Source organism: Bos taurus, chromosome 13, assembly GCF_002263795.3.
Source record: "Bos taurus isolate L1 Dominette 01449 registration number 42190680 breed Hereford chromosome 13, ARS-UCD2.0, whole genome shotgun sequence".
In the NCBI taxonomy this organism is placed as follows: domain Eukaryota; kingdom Metazoa; phylum Chordata; class Mammalia; order Artiodactyla; family Bovidae; genus Bos; species Bos taurus.
In genome coordinates, this window is record NC_037340.1 from 77,348,734 (window position 1) to 77,375,331 (window position 26,598).

The 26,598-nt window shown below is 44.4% G+C and overlaps 1 protein-coding gene across 2 annotated transcripts; it reads right to left on the minus strand.

Moving 5' to 3' along the window:
* ZNFX1 (zinc finger NFX1-type containing 1) lies at positions 1 to 26,598 on the minus strand. Of its 2 annotated transcripts, XM_025000769.2 has the most exons (14): positions 26,156 to 26,598; positions 23,808 to 23,963; positions 17,960 to 19,771; positions 14,490 to 14,621; positions 12,753 to 12,901; positions 12,026 to 12,175; positions 10,581 to 10,695; positions 9,025 to 9,275; positions 7,224 to 7,363; positions 6,069 to 6,223; positions 5,494 to 5,639; positions 4,547 to 4,657; positions 4,134 to 4,229; positions 4 to 3,506 (listed from the first exon to the last, which is right to left on the minus strand). In XM_025000769.2, the coding sequence occupies exons 2-14, from the start codon at positions 23,866 to 23,868 to the stop codon at positions 1,068 to 1,070; spliced, it is 5,757 nt and encodes a 1,918-aa protein (XP_024856537.1). In that variant the 5' UTR covers positions 23,869 to 23,963; positions 26,156 to 26,598; the 3' UTR covers positions 4 to 1,067. The 2 variants fall into 2 exon arrangements, with proteins under 2 accessions (NP_001192645.2, XP_024856537.1); NM_001205716.2 differs by lacking the exon at positions 26,156 to 26,598 and having other exon boundaries at positions 1 to 3,506; positions 23,808 to 23,868.

Sequence of the window (26,598 nt, forward strand, 5' to 3'; positions counted from 1 at the left end):
TGGTTTTCTCAATCATTGTTTTTATTAATTGGCTTTATAGGCTAAAGTGCATAGTAAAGACAAAAAAGGAAATGTATACATAGCAAAGGGATGTTTTCTTGCCAACATTAGAAAGACCTGAGATGCCTAAGTGTCAGTTATAGGGAACACTGGACTGAGGGAGTATGTATTCAGGCAGCAGGCCTGGGGGCTAGCTTCTGGTGTGGACCTGGGATCTGCAGAAGCCACTGGCATGCTAACCCTGCCCAGGTAAAAGCTGCAATAGAGGGTGTCGGGACAAAGGGTCACACTTTGGATAGGTGCTTCTGGTACCAAATCAGAGTCCAGTTCCACTCAAGGCCCTGGGGAACCAGCACAGCTACTGAACCTCCCCTACTACAGGTAAAGTAACCTCCACCATCCCAAAGTGCAAGTCACAGGAAGGGTACGGGGGTGACTCCTTAGCCTAGGCCTGCTGCACAAGCCCCCAGCTGTGGGGTCACACCTTCCCCCACTCTCAGTGAATATGTAACTGGGTCATGATTGGTCCGCAAAGTCTCTGTCTCATCACATGCCTCCCTTTCCTGAAACAAAGGTGCCCAAGGAGAAGAGGAGGGGTTCTTGAGCTCCTTGGAATGATAATTCACAAACAACTCGGGGCCTCTGTTTATTAGAGCAGAAGTCAGCCTGCAAGTTAGGGCCTGGCAATTTAGAATGAGTCTGCTTCACTGAGCTCGTATCTGCCTCTGGAGCACTGCAGAGAAAGAACATCTGACTGAGTCAGGACCCAGAGACACCATAGACAGCCCTGGGTGGAAGCCCAAACATGCTCCAGGCAGTCTGTCCACTAACTTGTAGGAGAGAAAAAGAAGAGAAATCTGTTAACTTTGCTCTCAGTTCTGGAGGTAAAGTGCTTACTCTAGCGCAGGAGTAAATCTAGAAACAAATGTGGGCAAGCCCTAAAAGTGGCTCCTTAAACAGGTGCTAAGACTAAAGGACAATAATAAAAAACAACCTTCAGTTCCTTCGGCAGGGAGCTGGCCCAGCCCTGTGGTGGCCAGGGCAAAAGGCAGTGGGCTGCCACCTTCCTACATCATCCTCTGGAGCTCCTCATAGTTCATCATGTTGTTGGCTGTATCAGACCAGGCAGGGTGCTGGGCTCCATCCATCTCGGAAGCAAGCCGATTGCTTCTTTCCAGCGTGTGGTTTTCCCCCCCGATCACCTCCTGACACTCAGGGCACTTGGCCCTCTGCATGGCTCCCCCACAGTCGCCAATCACATAGATGTGGCCATTGGGGCACTTGAACCAGTGGCCACGACGGTAACCCATGGCTTTGACGATCTGCACTCGCTCTTCCTCTGAGATGCCCAGGCCAGAGCAGGGGAGAGCAGCTTTCAGAGCTTCCATCTTTCTCTGCACAAGCTCTGCATCCTTCTGGGTGAACTTACATGTTCTCTCAAGGATGTTCCGGACAGTGCTGATCTCTTCAGCGACGCTGCCTCTCACCTTCCCCTCGGCCATCTTGCAGCGGGTCAGGAGGTTCACCAGGTATCTGAGCCTCTGGATTTCACTTTGGAGGTCATCTAACTCCTGGCTGCTGAAGCTCAAACGCTTCTTGGCAAGCCATTCGTGAACCTGGTCTAATCGAGTCCTCACTTTCTCTTGCTCTAAGACATGCACTTTTTTCAGGGAATCATATAGGCCAGCCAGGTGGTCATAGAAGCTGATATAATTCTCAACAAGGCCCAGGTCCTTCACTGACAGATTTTTCTGGGCCAGCTTCTCTTCCAACTTCAGGAAATCTTCCGGGAGCTCCTGGCAGAGGAGGTTCTTCCCCTCCAGTAGGGCCGTAAGTCGCTCCTGGCTGACTGCGATCTCCCCTGCTGAGCCCAAGATCTTTTCCTTAACGACTTCAATCTCTTCCAGGCGCTGTTTGAGGCTGGTTCCGTATCTCAGATTTTTGCGGATGGGCACCTGGCAGATAGGGCAGACCTTCAACCTGATGGCAACTTCGTCACCCTGCTCGTTCATGTAGCGGTCTAGGGCTTGCACTTCAAAGATGTGGCTGCAGTCTTCCAGCTGTACAAAGCGAGCATCTGGCTCATCCTCAGAACCAAAGAAGATCTGGGTGACTTCTTCCTGGTGGCAGACACGGCACTTCTTGGGACATGGTTCCCCACACAAACCAATGCACGGGTGGCCACAGGCCAGCAGCTTGGTACAAGGCACGTAGCATGGTGGTCGGTCACAGGGCTCAGAGCAGAGTCTGGTGCACTGGTAGTGCCGGCAGCGCCAGATGCAGGGTTCCATGCAGGGAGTACACAGTTCCCCACACTTCTTCTTGCACTGGCTGTGGACGCAGCGGTTCTGACAGATCCGCTGGCAGGGTGGACACTCGCCAGTGCAGGGCTCCTGGCACTTGTGTGAACAGATGAGCAGGCGCTTGCAGGGCTGCTGACAGCGCTCATGGAAGCGCCCTTCGAAGCAGCTGTGGCAGGAGCCAGGACACGGATGCCCACAGTCCAAGATGCTACCACACTTGGTGGTGCACTGCACTGGCAGGCCATGCTTGAGGTCCTCCACGTTGCCACACTTCATCTGTTGTCTGTGCCCACACTTGAGCTTCACGGTGACCATTTCTGAACACAGCCACACACAGTCTTCACCACATGGGTGGCTGCAAGTGTGCCCACATTTTAGGACCTTGGGGCAAGGCTCTTGGCAGCAGAAATCTGACTCAGGCACAGAACACGGGACCATTTGTTTATGGCCGCACCGGAGAATGGTTTTGGGTACCTTCACCTGACAAGGCTGACACTCCTGGAAGCAGACAAGAGGGCACCGATGCCCATCTTGGCAGATCACCTTCTGGCATGGCTTCATGCACTGGAACTCCTTGTGTGAGGAGTCATAGGGGTGGCAGGCACGAGTGCAGACATGCCCGCAGCCCAGCCGGAACTCACAGGGTAGGCTGCAGCCTCCTTCGGGCACTTTTTGGAAGTCAGAAGCTTTGGATACTAAAGTGTGGGTATCAGGGTGGTTCTGGCAGCAGAGCCGGAGGGCGCAGCCGATTTGATCATTCTCTCGAAGGGTGTGGATGATCTTGCTCCACAGGGGCACCTTGGCCAACATCTGCATGTTCCCAATGCAGTACATGCCCTTCTTGGCGCGGGACAAGGCCACACAGATGCGGTTGGATATCTGAAGAAAACCCACCTTGCCTTCCTGGTTGCTGCGTACTAGTGAGAGGAGGATGATGTCATTCTCCTCCCCTTGGTATTTGTCCACCACGTGGACCTTGACACCCGCGAAGGTCTTGGCAGGCATGAGTTTGCGAAGGCAGAAGAGCTGCCCGGTGTAGGTGGTGAGGATGGTGATCTGGGAGGGCAGGTACTCTTGGCACAGGAAGTACTTGCACAGCTCTACCACAAAGCGAGCCTCGTGCTGGTTCTGATGGCTTCTGCCTTCTTGGATTTCCTGTTCAGGAAAGGTGTGTTCTACAAAGAAAAGGTTGGAAGAGACCCCCTGGAAAGAAAAAGAAGACACATTAGGTTTACTCATGACAGCTTTTTCTAGCTTCATGTGTGCTGGCCACTGGCCCTGTTCCAGAGAGGAACCTTAGAAGGCTTCTGTACACTCCATACCACAATCTTTAATTTATGAGCATCTGCTGTGCTGAGTGCTTTATATACATTATCTCCTGCAATACGGTAATGCGATCAGGCAGCAACCATCATTCTACTGTACAGAAGACCCTTACCCTTAGAACTGGTATACAATTTGCTAAAGGCTACACAGCCACTAAATGGCAGAGCTGGGATTCAAAAACTCAGGTCTGTGTTCTCAACCTCTGTACCACTCCTCTTCTTAATAACTAGCTTTTTATTGTTTGGGGTTTTTGGTTTGTTTGTTTTGCTTTGTTTTTGCCACCACTTGGCTTGTGGGATCTTAGTACCCTGATCAGGGATAGAATCTGGGCCCTGGCAGTGAAAGCACCAAGTCCTAACCACTGGACTGCCAGGTAATTCCCAATAGCTAGCTTTTTAGAAAGCTGGCTGTATACCCTTCTGAAAGCCCCTTTTCGTCCTGAGAAAAAGATAACCTCCTAGGTTGCTGACAGCATCAGAGAAAGATCAGGTAAAGCAGATTCACCTTAATCTTCTCATATTTGAGAACAGAAGGATGGTTTTCCAGATCCTGGTAAATGTGAGGGGTCAAAAGCCGGGCAATTTCAGGACGCATGCGGTGCTGAAACAAGACACGTATGTCATTAAACACATGGGCAGAGAATAAATGGACAGTTTTAAAGACTAAGTTGCCAGTGGAAAATCTGGGGAGATGACATTTGAAAAGAACAGGGAGAAAAGAGCAGAAGAGAAACAGCTTCTTCATCTGACACAAATTCACCACGGCTGGTCTTGTGTTATTTTAAAACAGAAAACAAAATCAGAGTCATTTCATTACTAAACTAGCTTTATTTTATGAACCCTTTCTTATTGGCAGTTGGCAGGCTGCCAGGAGCCTTCACCTGGACATTCGGTAATAATGAAGATCTAGCTTCTCACCTGGTAATTCAGACGGACAAAAGGAATGTTTACTTTCACCAGCCGTTCAAAGAGGGACACCTCCAGGTTGAAATTCTTGGCCAGGTCATACACATTGGCGCTGGGGCGTAGCTGAAAAGAGAAACACGGCTGAGGATTGTCCACTGAAAATATATGTTAACCATCCACCCATCCACCCACCTATCAAATGTTTTTCAAGTGACTTCTGGGTTCCTGGCTCGGCTTTAGATGTTAACAGGCTAGGGGCAAAGAATGACAAAGACCATGAAGCCAAGAAATAAGGGTGATGTGACAGAATGCCTGGGGGTGGAGGTTCTTTACATAGATCTCCCTGAAGAGTGACATCTGAGTTGACACCAGCATGGAGGAAGTTGTTAGTCATTCAAAAAGGAAGCCATAAGAGGAAACAGAAAGGATAGGAGTTGGGAACACAGTGAGCAAATGAGACAGATGGTGGTGTGAGGTGAGGTCAGAGAAACAGGCTGTACCCTGAGAATATAGGTCTTTGTAGGCCACTTTAAGATGCTTGATTTTTATATTAAGTTCAATGGGTAACCACTGAGGGGTTTTAAGCTGGGGAGTAACATGACCTGATTTGAGTTTTTTTTAAAAATTCACTTTGGTTCCTTTATGAGGAATGGATTACAGCATGGCAAAAAACGGAACCAGTGGGATGGGGAGCATGCTGTTTTAACAGTCCACTTAAAATGCCAAGGTAAATTAAAAACGGCAAAGAGGCCAGATGGAATAGATGACGCTACCTCTAAAATATGCCCCAAATCTAAGAGGACCTGCTCTTACACTGGACATGGGAGGTGAGGAAAAGAGGAATCACAGAAAGCCACCAACAAGCCTGAGGATGGAGGAAGGAAGCAGAGGCCAGGGTCTTCCTGTCTGATTCCACCCCTGCAGAGTGTCAGTTCATCTTCTAGAGGGCCCAGGCCTACCTGCTGGTGGTCCCCAATCAGAATGAGGTGCTGGCAAGCTTTGCTCAGTGTGGCAATGGTGTGGGCCTCAAGGACCTCTGCAGCCTCTTCCACAATGACGATCCGGGGCTCCACCTTCTGCAGGATCTGGCGATATTTGGCAGCACCTTGAGTCAAGAGAAGAGACTCCTCTGAGTGGATGTACTGGACTCCCTGTGTCACTGGCTTCTGGACCGGTGCACCCTGAACCTGGGTCTGCTTCAGCTGAGTCCTCCTGTCCACCTAGGGCTCTGGGGACCACTGGACGAGAATGAGTGCTGCTGGACAGTCTCCAGAGCAGCAGTGTCCCCATGCCATCACTGCTGAGCACTTGCTTTCACTGTGTTTGGAACCTTGGCACTGGAATCATCAGCTGCTGAAGTTCCAAATGCAATGGAAGCAAGAGGGTGAATATCACCAAGAGAATCCAAAACAGAGCTTGCTCTCAAGAGCTCTTCATGGTATTTTCCTCTAACCTACTAAAGAAGTTTCTCTTTACCCGTCCCAGATAATCTGATAGGCATTTGGCACCAACCGTGAACTCCGTGCTTTCTTACCTGTGGTTGTCATTCCTACAATCTGGGCATCTTTCAGGATGTGCAGGTCTTCCTGGAGTCTCAGCTCAGCCATTCTCTCTGCTGATGTGCGGTACTGGCGTTCATAGTTGAGGATCTTTCGGCGGGTGTCAGCCTGGTACATCTGGAGCCACAGCCTGAAGAATGTGAAGAATGAGGAAGAGGAAGCCACATGCTCTTTGAGAAGTGGTGGAACCCCCTCAGTGTGCCCTGTGCATAAGTGAAACCTACACCCTAGAGGAGGTTACATGCCACAGAGAAAGAAGACAAGACCCAGATGTGCAGGGACCTGAGAGTCCTGCACAACAAAAAATGCCCAAAAAAAGAGATGTGCAGAGAGATGTATGTAAGTGGTCAGGAACTAAGGAAGGCGGGGGATAAAGAACAGATGCTAATTACTGGACAAGAGTCGGGAACTTCAAAAGCTTCAAGAAGAATTTCTCACAAATTGTCCCTACTCCATTCCTGCCAAGCCCCCTCCCCCCTCCTCCCCCAATTCTCCATAAGTAAAACAGATTATGTCAGCACTCTTGCTATAAAACCTTCCAACAGTCCTCGTCAGCCCTAAGAGGCCCTGCACAACTTGGCCCCTGCCTCCCTCTCTGGCCTCACTTTCCATTTGTCTGAGCCACAGCCATGGTGGTTGCCTTCTTTCAGTTTCTCAAACAAACATGCTCCCTCCCATCTGGAGGCCTTTATGCATGTGGTCCTCACAAGCTCATCTGCTCCCCTTCCCAACTGGCCTTAATAAGGCCTACTCATCTTTCAGATCTTGCCTCCAGTGTCACTTTCCTGGATAGCTCAGACCAGCTCAGCTCCCATGTTAATATTCTTAGCTCCTTGGTTCTTTCTTTCTCAGTTGTGATGCCTATTTGTAACTTTTTATTTGTGGAACAAACTAATTTGTTTTCCTGGTTAGACTCTAAACCCCACAGGGTAGAGCCGTGTGTGTCTATTCTATCCTATGGCTGCATCCAGCACTCAGATAATCGGGAGTGCTCCATCCATCACCAGTTAGCACTAATGTTGAGGATTTGAAGGGCTTATATTCTAGAAATAGGAAAGGGACACCCTGGGGAAATTACATGGGCTGGCTGGGGGTGGGGGTGGTGGTGAGGATGGGGACAGGCACCATACCTATAAAGCTGCCAGCGAGAATTGAGGTCCAGTTGCCAAACATCCTGGATTTTATTGGCCTCGGCCTCAGTCATGGTGTTCAGCTTGCGAAGCTCAACCTTCACTTTCTTCTTCATTCTCTTTTTCTGGCTGCGCTGGGTCTGCAGATATCAATACCAGTCAGAGTCATGGAGCAGAGATGGGCCTGGTTCTAAGATGGGAGCCAGAGCACACTGAAAAATGGAACTGTCATCTCTGATGAACATCTCTTAAATGTTCCACACTCTCCCCACAGATATTTCATTGCTAAATGAGTGTTCTGGAGCCAGTTTGTCTGGGTTCTAAGTCCCATCTACTACTTATTAGTTGTGGGACCTACAGTAACATACTGAACCTCTATGTGCCTCAGCCTTCCCTTCTATAAAATGGGAATAATAACAGTGCCTCTTCACAGAGTTGCTGGATTGACTGAAGCAGTAAAATACATGGAAAGCACTTTAGAAGAGTGCTGGTAAACTGGTTACTACTGAGCGTCTTTTGACCACAGTCTGCTTCTTATTCCTAAAACACGACAATAGTGGAGGTACATCTCTCTCATTAAATGCTATACAAATCCTGCTAAGATGGTCTTAATGCCATTATATCAAGATAGTATCTTAAACATGTGGGTGAAAAGCACCATTTAGGAGAAAGTATTCTTCCTTGGCTCTGTCAGAATCTGAGGTCATGAGCCTTTAGAAGGACTAGCATGCCAGATGGATGTCATAATACTATGGACTCCCCTCTATTTCAAAACCAAAAAAGTCAACTCCTCCTAAGGCCACACAGCAGAGAGATGCCCAATCCATGCTTCTAAGTACTGTGATCATGATTCTGTGTCTCACATATAGAGACGCTGAACTGAACTAGGAAATCAGGCTCAAAGCCAGCAGACTGGAGAACACTGCATTCAGTAAAAACCTGCCCTCAAAGTCCCTTAGATCATCAGTAGGGTTCAGTGCTCTATTGTCATAGTAACACACGGTAAATTCTGAGGACCCCAGGGTTCTATCAAAGGAAGGAGAAGACAGAAAGTCTGGGCATTTATACTATTGTGGCTCTAAGAGAAATAACAAATTTCAAAGTGAATGAAGGAGAAACATTCCATTCAGTCTATACAGCTTACTTCATTCTGTTTTACTTGAATCCTCTAAAATCCTAATGCTCGGGCTGGTTTGCTGTTGAGAATATCTATAAAAGCACCAAGCACTAAGACCATCAGTGTCTGATCATTTCTCTAGAAGTTCTCTAGAAGTTCAAGAGAAGTCCTTGGCTACCTGCTTCCTGTTTTTCTAAGTTAGCATTTATCAGCAGGACCCCTCTAAAAGGCCGTAATTTCTATACCCTTGAAAACTGGACCTATTTTATACAGGGATTAGGTTGTAAGAGGGGGAAATGAAAGTGAAAGTCGCTCATTTGTATCTGACTCTTTGTGACCCACTGGACTATACAGTCCCTGGAATTCTCCAGGCCAGAATACTAGAGTGGGCAGTCTTTCCCTTCTCCAGGGCATCTTCTCAACCCAGGGATCAAACCCAGGTCTCCTGCACTGCAGGCAGATTCTTTATCAGCTGAGTCATAAGGGAAGCCCTGTAGAACGGCAAATTAAGCTAATTATGAGGATGAAATGAATATAGTGCAACAGAAGAAGGTGAAAATCAGGTCAGGACAGATGCTCTCAGGTCTGTTTCGGGAGTTTAACCCACAATCCCCTGGCGGTAATAATTGAACTCCCCTTTCCCACTCTGTTAGGGCTTTCGGGGGCTGTGAGGAAGTGAGTTACCTCCCACTCTCCTGTAGCCTGCTCCTGCCCGGCTGCCGTCCCGGGGCCATGGTTGTCTAGCCTCATGGCCAGGAGTACTTCCGCCAGCTCCTGGATTGCCCCGTTCTCTTCCTTCCTCCGCCGCCGGGGCCGCGCCAGCTCTTCCTCCTCAATCATCCGGTCTGCCTGGATCAGGTCAGCCTCCTCTGCGATCTCAATCAGCGAACCATCTTCTTCCCCTTCCTCCTCCTCCTCCTCCCTTTCTGCTTGGGCTAAGAGAGGACAGCAGGCAGGACATGGATGGAGAGTCTTAACGTCAAAGGGTAAAGAAGGGTACCTACAAGAGCTAAGATGCATGGAGACATTCCCAAGGTTTAAATGGTCACCTCCGCTGAGAGAAACACAGGAGGAATGAAGGGGAGAAAGACACATTTCCTTCCCCACATTTTTGTTACATTTAGAAAATCACATGAATGTATGCCTTTTTAAGGGAGATCTTACTTATGTCAATACATATACAAAGGAAAGTATACAACATAAACGTGCAATTTAAATGATAATAAAAATATATAAAATGAACATCCAGGTATCTTCCACCCAACTTAAGAAGCAGAAAGTTACCAATTTCTTTGAAGACATTTGTGGGCTGTACTAACTTGAATTTTTTATTACTTATTCCTCCCTTTTAACTTTACCATATATATGTTGTTGTTCAGTCACTCAAACGTGTCCAACACTCTGTGACCCCATGGACTGCAGCACACCAGGTACCCCTGTCCTTCACTATGTCCCAGAGTTTTCTCAAACTCATGTCCATTGAGTCGATGATACTACATATATAATGTATGTGTGTACGTGTGTTAGTCGCTCAGTTGTGTCCGACTCTTTTCAACTCCACAGCTCTTCCGTCCATGGAATTCTCCAGGCAGGAATACTGGAGTGGGTTGCCATTCCCTTCTCTAGGATATAATGAATATACATCTTCAAATAATGCATTATCTAGCTTTGACTTTTCTGAGCCCTAAAGAAATTAAATCACATTGAATATATTTTCCTGTAACTTGTTTTTTTTCATTCAGTATGTTTCTGAGAGTCATATCATATTGCTGTATATGCTGTAATTCATTCCTTTTCACAGTGGTATGGATTATCTGAATAGACGGTAATTGATCCATCTGTTGTACAAATGTGGATGGACATTTTGAGTTCCTTATGTGGATCTGCCAATCAATATTTCCACTAGTATCATATCAGAGTTCCTGCTGCTCACATTCTTCTCAGTGTTGGATTATATCAAACATTTTAATTTTTGCCAGTCTAGTAGGTGTGTAATAGTATATTCTTGTAGTTTTAATTCCTCGTTTCTAGTGAGCACTTTTCATGTTTATTGACCGTGAAGATTTTGTGATATGCTTCTTTAAAAGTCTTTTATTTGTTTTCCTATTAAGCTTTCATTGGTCTTTTTTGATTGATTATAGTTCTTTATAAATTCTGGGCATTACTATAAAGTCTTGCTCTTCTAGTCTTAACCACATTCCACCATAAGATGTGATTCTAGGTATACATGCACTTCTTACCTGTATTTTCAGGTACTGCTGGAGCAACACTTTGGGTGAAAGAACCAACACCCAGACCGAGAAACTCCAACATCACGGAATGTTTCCGACCCCGGAAGCAAACCCATTCACTATCCTGAGGAAAGAAGAATTATTAGTTAAGGAGAATTCTATGACAACTCAGTATGAAGGAAAGGTCTTCTCAAGAGGTCAAAAGGTAATTCCCCTAGAACTCTCTTAAAAATGCAATGTTTGGGCCTTGTTTAACTGGGTCTGTTAATAGAACTTGTACAGAATTTTAAAAACAAAATTTTTCTGCTTCTTTTGACAAAATCAGGAGCTATGGGGGCAATGAACCTGTGTTCCTAAAAGGCAACAAATGGCTGAAGAGCGCTGTTGCCACGCCTTTTCCGGTTTGCCTCAGTCCTCACTACTTAACAACAGTTAACTAGCCTGCTTCAGTCATTCACACGACCTGACTGACCCTTTTTAAAGTTTTTGGGTTTGTAACCCTGGAAATGCCAACCCACTGATAGTAGAACTACCATTTCACTGGATTCCTAGCCACCCACTTTATAGAGATTGCATCATGGACTGCCCTGGTGGTCTGGTGGTTAATACTCCACGCTTCAACTTCAGGAGGGACAAGATAAATCCTTGGTTGGGGAACTAAGATCCCTGCATGCTGCGTGGCACAGCCAAAAGAGAAAAAAAAATCCACAGAGTACATTAGATACTTCTTATAATATCCTTTGAATGCAGGCATTATTATTATTCTTGTTGACTGCTGAGGGCCCTGAGGATCACACTAGCTCAAGTCACACAGTCAGTCTGTGTGACAGGTCTGTCAAGTCCCAGGCCTTCTATACGTGCTAGGTCGCCTTGCTATGATTTGGTTTCATTTAACAAATATTTCGAGCACACTTATTAAGTTAAGAGGTTTACAGATATTAACTTGCTTGTCCAATAACAATCCGGTAAGAATTAAGTTGATCTGTAAAAGACTGCCTTTTTGCAAGTTAAATTTACAAATACTGGCAATTTCACATAGTTCAACTAAATATGGTCCCCATGTGTGTGTGTTTTTTGTTTTTTGCTGCACTTCATGGCATGTGGGATCTTAGTTCCCCGAACAGGGATCAAACCCATGCCCCCTGAAGTGGAAGCTCAGAGTCTGAACCACTGGACCACCACGGGACGTCCCTATCCCCCTTTATAAAAGAGGTAACAGCAACAAAAAAAATTAAGTCGCCTAGAGCAAAATCAAGATTCATATCCAGCAGACTGGCTCTAGAGTCTTACTTTTGACTAGTATATTCAGGTGACTTTTCTCCCGAGAAGGAACTTTTCACATCACAGCAGAATCATAGCAGATTATAGCTAATACTTTGACTGCTACTTCTGCTGGTGGCTCCCTCCCAATACTGGACGAGAGATGCTTGTACTCCATGGGATGACCCCTCTACCTGGTTTGGTCCATTCATCAGGCTTTTCCAGTGCTGGGGAGAGATAAACTTCTCCAGATGCTGTTCCTGTAGTACCCCACGCATGGTACACTCCAGAGTCTGGGCCCCTTCATGCAGTTCTTGCTCTGACTCCTTCATTTGTGTCATGATCTACCAAGAGCAGAGGGAAATAAGTGGATGAGGAAGTATGTCATCATGCTCAGCAGAACTCAGTCTCTGCCTTGAGGGAAAACAAAGGTAACACAGGAACAGCTAGTCTTAAAACCAGAGGATTAGTATCTAAAATGTCTAAAAGCCTCCTACCACTAGGAAGAAAAGGAAACAAATAATACAACAGGAAAATAGACCAAGTATACCATGGTGGAGACTTCTCTTTCCCTTAGTAGTAAGAATTCAGAGTTTTGGTTGGGCACAACACTGCCCACCTAGAAGATGATATTTATCTGGCCAACAGGCTGGAAGAAAGGTTATGGGTGGTTTGGGCGAAGTAGCTTTAAGGTCCTGGCAGGGGCTGGGAGGGGTGGTGTGCCCTTTTTTGTCCTTTCTCCATCTTGGACTATGAGGGCAAAGATCCCACCATAGGATTAATGGAATGCTGGAAGGAACCTGGGTCGTTCCCAGGTTTGTGGAGCTTCCCTATTTCCCCTGGCCTGCCCACCCACAAAGCCACTGCTGTCTTGGTTGGTTCTCCCTTGAGCAACCTCAGATCTCCGAAGCTGGGACTTACACTCATGTAGGCCCTTCGGAGGTGCAAAGGGAGGTTGCGGCGGAATTCCCGCTTGTTCCGCAGCTCCCTCAGGGTGAACTGCTTCAGGATTTCACTGTTGCTCCTTCCACCTACCCGCACAATGCTGGTCTTTTGACACTTGTAGATGCCTAAGGAGCAAAGTGGAGCACGGGCAGAGTTAAGAGGAGCTACGCTGGATTCTCTTGGGTAAGAGCTGCATGTGTCTGGGGTGTTGGTGCAGCTGGTCCCTAAGGGTACAAACTGGTATTTACAGGAAATCTACCCTACCAGTGAACAAGAAGGCCCCAGAGATGACGTGACCTGCAGAGCAGTAAAGTGTGATGCTTCAGTGCAAAGGCTTTAGACTCAGACACCTGGGGACCCAAGTCTTATCTTTACCACTTACTGCTATCTTACCTGGGGCAGGTCACTTAACTTGAGCCTCAGTTTCTTTGTCTGTGACTTGACGACAGTAATACTTTCCCTATAGGGCTATAGCCTGGATAAACGAGAGAGTATCTTTCTAGCTTCTAGGGGGGGCCTGGCCCAAAGTAAGCATTAGTAAATGCTCTCTATTACTCACTCTATAGATATTTGCTGATTGCTTATTATGTACCAGGCTAGGTTTGGAAGCTAAAGTAGTCAAAACGCAGGCTCAGTTCCTCATTTGTTCTCATGACTCACAGTCTACCAGAGAAGACATGTAAACATTTTAACTTAATAAAATTTAATACTACAAATACATGCTAAAAGTGTGTAACAGGGGACCTTAATTAGTTGGGTGGGGTATGGATCTAATTTTTGAGGATCTAATTTAAACTGAGACTCCAGGAATATTGAAGATTTAATGTAGATGAAAGAAGGATATAAAAGAGTGGAAAATAATAGTCTAAGCATTATTTTCCAAAGAAAAAATAAATACTTATTCATTCATTAATGTGATTAATATTTTTTGAGTGTCTAGAATGTGTCAGGATCTGTGAATATAGAAAGAAATAGGACAAAAGCTCTTAGCATTTATAGTCCAGGGTAGAGATCCATACAAATAAATAGTTACATATGTGCCAATTAAGTCTTAGAAGAAAAAATACAACAGGACCTGGGGCAAGAAGGAAAGTCCATATGAAGTGAGACCTGAGGAATGAGCTGGAACCATCTGGGCTAGATGCATCAAGACTGAGAGAGAGAAGAAAAGAAAAAGTACATGCTAGGCAGAGGAGACAGCATGGGCCAAGAAGAAGCTGGAAGAAGACAAGAAATTGTAGACAATCAGTGTGGCTGGAATTAGAACAAGGGAAGAGGTAGGACAAGAGCATCAGACTTAGGCTGGAGCAGACAACACACAGAGGAGGGCATGCAACCCATTCCAGTCTTCTTGCCTGAAGAATCGCCATGGACAGAGGAGCCTGGTGGGCTACAGCCCATGGGGTCACAAAGAGTCAGACACAAGTGAGCGACTAAGCACAAGCACAAGGACAACACACAGCCTTTCCTGTCATGGTGAGCAAGGACTGTGGACTTTATTCAAAGTGCAACAGAGAGCAACTGAAGTCGCTCATGGTTCAACTATATATGTCTTAAAAGAGAAGTTTATTTTTTCAGCTGTGCTGTGTGGTTTGTGGAATTTCAGTTCCCTGACCAGGGAATGAACCTGCGCCACGGCAGTGAAGCCCATAATCCTAACCATAGACCACCAGAGCACTCTCAACAGAGAACAATTTTGCCTACAGATATTACCTTCCAGAAACTGGTCCAAAGCATGATTAGTGTAACACACAACCAAGATGGGGAACTTCTGGACGCTAATTTGCCAAACAGGCTCGTTGGTTAGAAGGGCCTGAACAATTTTTAGACCCACATAAGTTTTGCCTAAAAAAACAAGGAAAAAGGAGAGTTAAAAAACTTAAAGAGACTTTCTAAAAGGAGTAATTAATTACTTATAGCAAGTTATTATTATTTAAAATTTTAAGGCAATACATTGAGATGGTTTAAAATCCTAGAAGCACAAATGGTTTTGTATTATGTTCTCCTCATTCTTATGTCTCCAGCTACCTAGTTCCTCTCTTGGAAACAACCAACATTACTAGTTTATTGCATAACTTTTCAGAGACAGTCATTCTATGCATACACAAACAAAAATGAATATACAGTCTTTTTCTAGCTTCCCCCTTCCTTTCTAAAATACAAATAGTAGCAGACTATTTTCACTGTTCTATATCTTGTTTTTTTCACTTACTAAAATTGGAGGCAGTTCTCTGTCAGTATAGAAAAAGAATCCTTTGTTTTTCACAGCTGGAAGGCATTGTTTTCAGCTAGTTTTCTACTGACAGACATATATTAATACATTGTTTCCAATCTCACATGGTGAATTATTTAGAAATGCTTTTAATATACCATAGTAGACTTGCCTTTGTGATAGGAGGGAAAAAGTCACAGAAATCAACATTGGAGTTAGACTTATGGGCTAATTAGTAAATGCTAAATTATTATATTGGGTCAGGCTGAGAGGGTAGCCACTGTCCTCAAAAGTACTCAATACTGAGTAATACAAGAAAATAAAAATTTTCAGTATAGCGGAATACTTTTCAGTATAGATAAATGACAATTTCTTGCTTCTTTTTCTTCATATTGTATGTATCGAGTGCCAAATAGGTGTTAGATATGGGGTTAAGTACAAGAAATACAATGGTGAGCAAAACAGCCATGGTTCTTATCTTCTGGAACTTACAGACTTGCAGAAGAGAAAGATAATCACACAAACAAATGTAAAAATCATAAATGTGGGAAATGAGAAATACAAGGTACCAAGAAAACAACTGGGATTCTGATCTACTCAATGGGACTAGAAGAGGCTTCTATCTATCACTTCTGGGAAAGTGGTAACTGAGTAAGGCTGGGCAAGAGAGAATAGAAATGGACTGGCTGGGAGGTTCCTGCCATCTTCCAGGGAGTGACGGAGGATAAGGCCTGGCTCCAGCAGCTGAGATAAGGAGGCAGACTGGGGAGCCGTTCCAGAGGTAAACTTGATTGCCACAGGATAATGGTTTGGCTGGGGCGGGGAATAGAAAAGAGTAACTCCCATGTTTTTAATTTGGAGTCCTGGATGGATAAGGAGACCTCCAGAGGAAAGAAAATCTTTTTAATTCAATATTTACCCCATTCTCTCCCACTGCTTCCTTCCCCTTAGAATGGATACTTTTGGGGATTTCTACCTCCAAGATGACCCCTCTGTCACCTCCCCTCAAATTCACAGGTAGGCTCTTTTTTAGTAGCTGCGTGTGTGTATGTATGTGTGTAAAGCTAGTGTGAAATTACTAAATTACTACTTGGAGCTAAAGAATCCCAATTCAAATGATAATATTAGGGGAAGTTATTTGGAACACAACATTTTTAAAATATACTAACAGCTCCTACAAATCAGTAAGAAAGGGAAACCATCCAATAGAAATATGTCAAATACAAAAAGGCAATCCATAGAAGCAGTAATATAAGTAGCTAATAAAGACAAGAAAGGATATTTAATCTCACTGTTGATTAAAGAAATACAAATTAACCACTGTGATATACATTTCTAGAGGGCAATTTGGCACTACCTATTAAAATTACAAATTCACATATTGTTTGATTCAGTTAGGGATTTCTCCCCTGGACATATTCTGCTTCTGTGTGAAATGACTCACAAACAAGGTTATTTACTGACATTGTTTGTTTTAGTAAATCTTTCCATAGAGAACTGGTTAAAGAGATTATAAACTAACTATACAATGGAATATTACATACTCATCAACAGGATACTACTTGTGCACCAATCTGAAAGGATCACCAAGATATAAGTTAGCAAAGCAATATGCAAACTGTTTTCTAGCACAGAGAGTTGAACACTAATTCATTCTTGGTGGCAGTACAAACTGGTATATCCTTTTCTTCTTCTAAAGCCCTGAAAGCACTACTTTAATTATGCATATTTTTCCATCATATGGGTGTCTCATCAGTAACTACTTTGCATTTTGTTACATTAGTTTCTTATCATGAGCTGCCATTGTTTTATCGGTATTTTTTAAGGACCTCTTCCCATTGTTTTTTTAATATTCTTTTGAGAGGGTTAATATAGCAGTACCTACTATTAATGTGAATTCCCACCTTAAGGAAAAACATTACAGAAGTAATAAGCAGAGTACTCAAATATAAACACACACAGAAATAGATATATGAATACTTAATAAGCACTGTCTGTGAACCTAAAAAACAACAAAAAAACACAATATGGTACATTCACGCCATGAATACAGGCATGCTGTAAAAAGAGTGAGGTATATTTCTAAATGTGACTGTAGTGTAAAGAATGTAAAAATATCCCTAACATGTAGTTATATACATATATAAATTGTAGACCCATATAGATATATAAATATAGCATAATCTCATTTTTGTTATTTAAAAAATAGGAAAACTATGCATACATACATGTATGTATGTAAACACATAAATACATTCAGAGACACGAAGATGTATCAGTTTTAACTTTGGAAAACATCTGGAATGATGTACGTCAAACTGCTAATAGCAGCTATCCTTCCAGAGAAGGATTAGAGTGGTACACAGGTCAGGGAGGAGGTAGGCAGGTGTATTTCCAAGAGAAACAACTACCATGAGGTAGATGACAGAGCCAGGAGCTTCTAAACTGCCTGAGTCTCAGGTCTGTCAATTGCCATCTGTGTGAGCATCAACATATCATTCAAATCCTTTTTGCCTTAGTTTTTTCATCTACTAACATGGAATGGCTTCTACCTCACAGCCTTGCAATGAGTTAACATATGCAAAAAATAGACAGTAGTATTTGGCACACAGGGTATTTATAGTTGATACTATTTAAATTTATATAAAATCAAGCAAATCAATACAGCCTTTGATGAAGCAGACAGAAGTCAGGCATCTCCCTAAGTCTGACCCCTTAGAAGTCTTTTCTAACCTTGTGATTTTGATCTATTACCATGTATACCAATGAGTCCTCACTGGAAAATCACTATGAGCAGTTCCTTTTTAAAAAAATTTCTACCTATTCATTTTTTGAGCAGCTACTTTTTAAACAAGTTTGATGCCCATTTCAGGGGAATGTCTTAAATTAAGACATTCTAGAAACTTAAGAGTCCAAGCCACCCTTGCCTATCTCTTAGGGCAGATGTGTACTGTGAAAAATTTTATCTTACCTGTTCCAGGAGGTCCTTGAATAATAGCCAGTTCTCTTGTGAGAGCAAACCGCAAGGCTTCCATCTGGGAGTCATCCAGCCTCAGGGCTTCTTTAGAGGGCCACTGGCAGGGGTCTAAGACATTAACTCTGGGATGTCTCAAGCCCTCGTCATTCCTCAGAGGTTCCCCAGTGGCTGAGGGATTCTTTATTAACGGAGTGAAATCATATCTGCCCCCCATGAGCAAGTACCTTGGCTCCCTCACATCAGAGTCACACTCCACGATGTTCCTCTGGAAGGGGACATCTTCCTCTTGGACTTCCTGGAGTCCTTCCAGGACGTGCCTATAGGCCTCAAAGTAGGCGGTCGTCTCCACCATGAGGAAAGAGTCAGAGGGCTGGACGTCTGCGAGCAGCTGTTGGCTCTGCTCATTGAAAGAGAGCTGGACAATTCCTCGGCAGAGATCTTCCTGCTCCCGGTTAGACACAGTAGCAAAAAGAAACGTCTCAAAGTTGTCCTTGGACATGCACACTAAGGATCCATAGAGCAATCGCTTGGAGTTCTGCCAGCGGACAAACTTCAGTGGTTTTGTGTCAAATTGCACCTTGTAGACAATACCTGTCGATGAACACACAGGGGTGATAATCCTGGTATCAAAGTAGATTCGGATGTCATCAAACTTTCTCTTCCTCAGGCCTTGGTCTTCAAAGCTTTGGAGAAGTTCCAAAATGCCCTCTCGTAGGGGTCTGACAAAATCCTCTCGTAGGAGTCTGAAGTGGGTATCTAGATAGACAGCAGTGCTCTCATATTTTCCAGAAATAATGTTGGGGCGAAGGAATGGCTTTTCATCCAAGTGCACTTCATTGTAAGTGGGATAAATGGGCATGGTCCGGTAGCTCTCAACATGGTCTTCTGCCTTGGGCTGCACAAGAGTGTAGGTATCCACTTTTAAAGTGCCCTCTCGTCTCTTTTCCTGCAGATGTTCAATGATGGTCTGGACCTTTTCCAGGTTCTTCTCTGTCTCCTCTTCTATGTTAACACCAGAGGCCCTCAAAGCATTAAGAGAAGCTGGCAAGAGAGAAATGAGCATGGAAGTTTCCTGCACAGAGCTGGCAGGGAAGACACTTACAAGGTCCTGGAGGAGGGAGATGATATTGCTAATGTGTTTTGGATACTGGTTTCGAACTTCAGGGAGGGGTTCAGTGATCATCCCTACCACATAAGCTGGCAAGCAGACTTTGAGGAATTTGGAATTCTTCAATATGCCCAGGATATGGAGAACACTGTGGCGGTCCATTTTGGAACTGCAAGCCTTCCGAAGAACCTGGCAGATGAGCTCAAGGAAGTCCGACTTCATAAAAGAATGAGACAAGAGTTCCTGCAGTCCTGAACATGTGGCAAGGGTGATGACCACCTCAGAGGAGTCTTTCTGCAGAAGACTTTCCAGGAACTTGTAGCCCAGTTTCTTTACCTGCTGTGGCTGTTCTGCAGGCTTTTGGTGGGGGGTCCGCCACTGCTGGAAGTTTTCATCAGATCGTGGTGGGGGTCTGCGGTTCCTTCCCTCCTGGTTGCCATTTCTCCTCCTGGTGTCATTTTCCTGACCGTGTCTTTGGCCTCTAGGCTCGTCATTGGCGTGACCTTCCTGGTTCCTCCTTCCCTGATGTGGGTTCCCGCCCATGGCCCCAAACCTCTCTTCTCTTTGCCGATGAGGAAAAGGATGGCTGTTGGCCCTGGGATGCCTTCTGGGCTGGCTGGCTCCTCCTCTGAGAGCATTGGCTGGTGGGTTATTGGCCTGATTTCTAGCTCTTGGTGGTAATTCTCCATCCATAGGTCCTAAACACAACGGGAGTTTGGGGCAAACATAAAAATCAAGATGCAAGAAAATCCAATAGTACAACAATATGAACATACTCGTATTTTCCAAAACAACTAAGGAGCTTAGGTTTTATTCGAGAGATAAAAGGTTTCCTACCAACTCATGTTAATAAATATAAAATACATTACTATGGTTGCTGTATACATTAGGAAAATACTGTTTTTTCAGAGGGTACAAAAAGAACAAAGGGAATAAACATTTGTTGAGTGCCTCATACATGACAGAAAATAATTACTCATTTAATCTTCATAAGCTGGGATTATTTCAGGGGCTCAAAAAGATCATCTCATTTTCTCAGTCTCTTGCCAATACCAAACAATAGTGAAAGCATGAGTTTCATAGCCAAACAGACCTGATTCAAATCTTGGTCTAGGGACTTCCCTACTGTACAACTTTGGCTAAGTTTTATAATTTCTCTAAGCCTCACTATCTGGGTTGCTGTAAAGATTAAATGTTTATAAGATGCTTAGTATACTATCTGACTTTCTGCTCTAAACAATTAGGTCACAGGCAACAGAGGCATCAAGTGGGGTAAAAGTATACAGGGAAATATATATTTGAACTTTGCTCAGCATCAGATGGCAAAAGGGAAGGTAGGACTTCCTTTCCCAAGATGTTTTTGAGCCAAAATAATAGATTGTGAAGGAAACCAAAAAATGAAACTCAAGTTCTGTTTCAGGTCTGAAAAATGAAACTCAAACTTTGATTCAGGAAACTGAAAAGTGAAACTCAAACTGTGATTCAGAAACCTGAAAAATGAAACTTAACTCTTCCTCCTTTCTGCAGCACGAGTTCATCTACATAGTACTTCTCTATTACCAATCCTCAGACAAGGAGGTCTGCAGAAGAGCAGATGTACCCAGCAAACACAAGCTAACATCATCCTGTGGATGAAGCTGAACATGTTCTTCTTGATCTGCCACACATTTCATAAGTGACTTTGGCCAATTTACCCAAGCCCATTTTCTTTCACTTTCCTTTCCTCTAAAACTGAGTCTGGAGCTGACCCAACTTAGCAAAATGACTTGGAGATTTTAAAAACAAATAAAATAAGATTGTATGCAATGATTTGATGATAACAAATGTTATAAAAGTTTCAAATGAATACCATATTCAAGATGACTGGGCCATTTCATGCCGTCAGATCCAAAAAAATCTACTAATGTACGTATTTTCTTGTAACTGTTGTTTTTACATTTACTTTTCAAACTCCCAAGATATCATTAAATTTAGTCCTTTTAATACTGGTAAAAAGTCCTACTTTTAATGCTGGTCTGATTAGAAGACAATGTTTTGGAAGAATGGAAAACTGTATTATTTCTCAACCTTTCAACATTCACATAGCTCATAAAATAATATTCTACAGTTCTTCCTCATCTGTTTCACAACCGAAATTCGGAGAATATATTGCAAACTTAGGAAAAGGCAAGACTCCATTCAGTTTTGTTTTAGACAGTTCTGAGCAAACAGAATAATCATTGCAGTAGAGTGATGCTTTTGGAACTAACTTTGCTTTGGTGACTAGAACTCTATACACATACCATCGAACACATAGCTACTAGCTATGTGTAGCTATTAAGCGTCTTAAATGTGACTAGTCTGAATTAAGATGTGTAGAATGACACATGGAATTTTGAAGCCTTCGCAGAAAAAAAGTTAAATACCTCATTAAAATTTTTTATATTGGTAACATATGAAAATGATAATATTGAACACTTGCGGGGAATAAACACAAATTGAAATTGCTGAAGTACTATGAACACTGAAAGGCAGGTGTACTCTCATGTTCATCACAGCATTATTTACAATAGCCAAGATATGGAAGCAGCCTAAGTGAATGAATAAAGAAGATGTGGGGTGTACACACACACACACACACACACACACACACAATGGACTATAACTCAGCTATAAAAAGAATTAAATCTTACAATTTTTAACAACATGGGTGGACCTAGAGGGTATTATGGTAAATGAAATGAGGCAGAGAAAGACAAATACTCTACGACTTTACTTAAATGTGGAACTTAAAAAAAACAAAAGAAGTGAACAAACACAAAAAAATAGAAACAAAATTATAGATACAAAGAATAAATAGTTGATTACCAGCGGGGAGGGAAGTAGGGGAAGAAGAGAAGTAGGTAAGGCAGATTAAGAGGTACAAACTCCCAGTTATAAGATTAATAAATAGTAGAGAAATAATGTATAACACGATAAATGTAGTTAACACTGCTATATATTAAATATTAAAGTTTTTAAGAGAGTAAATCTTAAGATTTACCCTAAAAATCCTAATTTTTTCCTTCATCACAAGGAAAAAACTTTTTTTCTATTTCTTTAGTTTTGTTTGTATACGAGATGATGGATGTTCATTAAACTTATTCTGGTAATCATTTCATGATATATATTTAAGTCAAATTATTATGCTATATACCTTAAACTTACACAGTGCTGTATGTCAATTATATTTCAATAAAACTAGAAGGAAAAAACTCCAAGAAAAGAACTATAATAATAAAATATACTCAATTATAATAAAATGATATTATTTGGATACATTGGCTTAAATAAGACAAATACCAAATTCTATTAAATGATTATTTAGTATTAAGTTTTTAAATTTCATGTCACCTGTTTTTTTAATGATGCTACTAGAACATCAAAAATTATGTTTTTGGCTTGCTATGTTTCTACTGGATAATGCTGCTCTAAACCAGTTATTGCCATTTCTGATACCTCATCTCTACCTTTGCTAAAGTGAATTGTACCAATTTAGCAGCTCTCTTCGGAGAAGGCAATGGCACCCCACTCCAGTACTCTTGCCTGGAAAATCCACGGACGCAGGAGCCTGGTAGGCTGCAGTCCATGGGGTCACTAAGAGTCGGACACGACTGAGCGACTTCACTTTCACTTTTTACTTTCATGCATTGGAGAAGGAAATGGCAACCCACTCCAGTATTCTTGCCTGGAGAATCCCAGGGACAGAGCCGAATGGGCTGCTGTCTATGGGGTCCCACAGAGTCAGACACGACTGAAGCGACTTAGCAGCAGCAGCAGCAGCAGAAGCTCTCTTAAGGAAAGGGGAGGGCTGTTTAGTCTCAAAGTCACTCATGCTGTAGCTAAGGAATAAATCATTCTCGGTTTTTCTGACTTTGCTGCTCGGCTTGCAGGATCTTAGTTCCCCAACCAGGGACTAACCCGGGCCATTGCAGGAAAGTACCAAGTCCTGGAGAAGGAAATGGCAACCCACTCCAGTATTCTTGCCTGGAGAATCCCATGGACGGAGGAGCCTGGTGGGCTACAGTCCATGGGGTTGCAAAGAGTTGGACATGACTGAGCCACTTCACTTCACTTCACCAAGTCCTAACCACTGGACCTCCAGGGAATTCTCAAGAATAAACCATTCTTTACTTGAGAGATGCAGTCAATTTTGGTGGGCCTGCTCATCCATAAGGAACTTGATTTCCTTCCCATTAGAGATTTTCTTTGACTTAGGTTATTTTCTGATAAGCCCACATAAATTCAAAACATTAAGTTAAAAAGGCACTAAATACACCTAATCTATCAAACATCATAGCTTAGCCAAGCCTACCTTTAATGTGCTCAGAACATTAACAATAGCCTACAGTTGGGCAAACTCATCTAACACAATGCCTATTTTACAACGAAGTGTTGAATATTTCATGTAATTTACTGAATAATGTACTGAAAGAATAAGATGGTTGTCTGGATACAAGTGGTTTTAAGTGTATTAATTGCCTGCTCTTGGGACAGCAAGGCTGACTGGGAGCGGAAGCTCACTGCCACTGCCCAGCATCACAAGAGAGCATCTTACCACACACATACCGCTAGCCCAGGAAAAGTTCAAAATTCAGGTCTGAAGCACAGCTTCTACTGAATGGTTATTGCTTTTAGACTATCTTGTAAAGTAAAAAATCATAAGTGGAACCAACATCAATCTGGGATCATCTGAGAGTAGAAAATCTTGCTCACCTCTGTGGTTAATATGAGGATTCCTAGGTCCCACCTCTGGACAAGGTCTTCGGTCCTCCATGTCTGAGTCACCTGATCTCCTCCACGGTCACTTTATTTCAGTTGTCTGGAAGTCTGCACGGTTTAATAGTTTTCAGAGCCTTTGAAACACAGCATCTAGCAGAAAAAGAAAAACAACAAATACCCAAATAGTATCAAGCTAATCCTTCTGCCTCTATATCTTAATGCTTTATTAACTAAGAATCAAACACAGATTTTAATCATGTGCACAAGTGTTCAACTCTGTGAATGCCCAATTATGATACAAAACAGGAAATTCACAATTTAGGATCAAATTCCCCCTTCCCTGCATCCTTGTATTTTCTTGGGGTTAAGGAAGTGTCATCATTTCCCATTCAAAACTCCTGTTTGGTTTATACCTTTAGCCAAGTTACTTAATCAGTTGCTAGGTTTCATTTTCCTCTCCTATAAAGCAAACAAATATTGTTGCCAGGACAGAAAAAAATTACATTTTTATTAACCCCAAAATCATGTATTGGCCACTCCGCCCAACACTTCTATAATACTCTATAGCTTGCAGTACTCTATAGTTTGTAAATAATTAGTGAGCAGATACTATACTACTCTTTGGAACAGAGCCAAACTGATAAAGCCCTCCCCTCCACCCCAGCAAGAGAAAGAAAGAACGTTTCAAAAACCAGGAGCCTTAACATCTACTGGATACTGTTTTCTCAGGACCAACTATAGATAGAAATGTGCGGTTCCTTCCTTCTTTCTTCTATCTTGATCTGCAAAGGTAGTCCTACAGGAGTAAGAGGAAGCCCCTTTAAAGGAAACTTCTCCATCCTACTCATACACATCATGTGGGCTGGGGCTGGGGAAAGAGTGGGTAATTGAGAGTTCACAGCAAAGGGACCTTTCCCAACTGTCCCTCTCATTGAGTTTTAACACATTCATACTTGGAAACTGTGAACAGATCTGGCATTATGAGGAGTAGGGAGTCCCCTTCCTTCTTTCTGGGAATATTTTTTGAATCTCATCTCTCATTTTATCAAACCCAGTTCTCAAGGCTGCTGCTGCTGCTGCGTTGCTTCAGTCGTGTCCGACTTTGTGCAATCCCATAGACGGCAGCCCACCAGGCTCCCCCGTCCCTGGGATTCTCCAGGCAAGAACACTGGAGTGGGCTGCCATTTCCTTCTCCAATGCATGAAAGTAAAAAGTGAAAGTGAAGGCGCTGAGTTGGGTCTGACTCTTCGGACCCCATGGACTGCAGCCCACCAGGCTCCTCGGTCCATGGGATTTTCCAGGCAAGAGTTCTCAAGGCACAAGTTCAATATTTAGAGTTTTTCTGTTTAATTATAAAAACTTCTCAGGGAACAATTCCTTCTCTTGTTGAAAAAAAAAATACTCAAATAGAAACTCACACATTTCTGGGATAAAAGAAACAGAAGAAAAGAAAGCAGAAAGGCAAGGAAAGGGAGAAGCAGGGAGGAACAGGAAATGCTACCAAAAAAGCAAACTAGAGTGGGTTTATTTGGGAATCAAAGCCTCAAAGGACAGGAAGAAGAAAATCAGTGATGTTCAAGCCAAAGGAAGAGTTAAATCAGAGAAGAATGTAATTTACCAGGGTGGAATGAAAGATGTTAGAGGAAGTTTCCAGGCTCCTGAGAGAGTAGAAGAAAGGACGGAGAAGTGCCTGACACCCAGGGCCTCAGCAGGTCATGATGGAACTATTATAGGGTCAAGGGACAGCCAGGGCTGGGTGGGGCCACGAAGAAGGTGCCCTGCAAGGCTGAAGCCTGGAGCGGCTGGGGAGGTTGGGGAGACAGCAAGAGGTTTGGGGTTCTCAGGAGGGAGGAACTGAACTCAGCTGGGGGCTGCCTGCTGAAGCGCCGAGGGCGGGGAGCGGGGCGCCTAGAAATAAGGATGGGGAGTCTAGGTGCGGAGGGTGCTTCTAGAAGAAAGGGGATGAGTGAGGTGATGGAAGGTGAGGATGAAGGAGGGGCTGTGGCAGAAAGTGAGGACCGAGATGTGGGGGACGGAGGAGAACTAGATGATGAGGATGTAGGCGGAGGAGGTGATGGAGACGCTGAGGAGGGTAAGAGCGACGCTGGGAAGAGGGGACAGGGACTCAGGTGGATGAGGGGGGCGCTGAGGGGGTGATGAGTGCGGAGATGGGTGATGGAGGTCCTCAGAGAGTGATAGGGGCTCTGAGGCGGGTGATGGGGACGCGGGGGCTGAGGGGGCGGCGGGGCGGCGGCAGAGGCAGGACAAGGGCGGCACGGATCCCGAGTGGCAGCGGGCGGGACCAAGTGTGGGACAGGGGCGCGGGGCACGGGGTCGCTCACCAGGCTCCGGCGCGTCCTCTCTCCGCCGCCGCCGCCGCCGACTGGCGCTCGGACTCGGGCCCAGGCAGGTCCGCGGCCCCGCCCGGCACCGCGCACTTTCGGTTTCCCGGCCCCTCAGACACGGGGCGGGGCGAGGGGCCGGCCGGCAGGAAGACGGGGGGAGGAGGAGGAGGAGGAGGTGGCCCAGGACGCCGAGCGAGGGGGCCAGGCCCTGGCACAGCCGGCACCCCCTGCCCTAAGGCCCGTCAGGGGCGGGCGGATGCGCGGGCGTCGCCTCAGCTACCCCAGGCGCCTGGGCAAGAGGGCTCGGGCAGGCGCCGCTGAAGGGAGGGGACTGCGGGGGGCGGGTTAACAGCACCCAAGGCCGTTGTAGGCCTCAGCGGCCCCCAAAGGAGCGGGGACCCGGCGGAAGGCTCGGTGCCTGTGAAGCGCGACATGGCGAC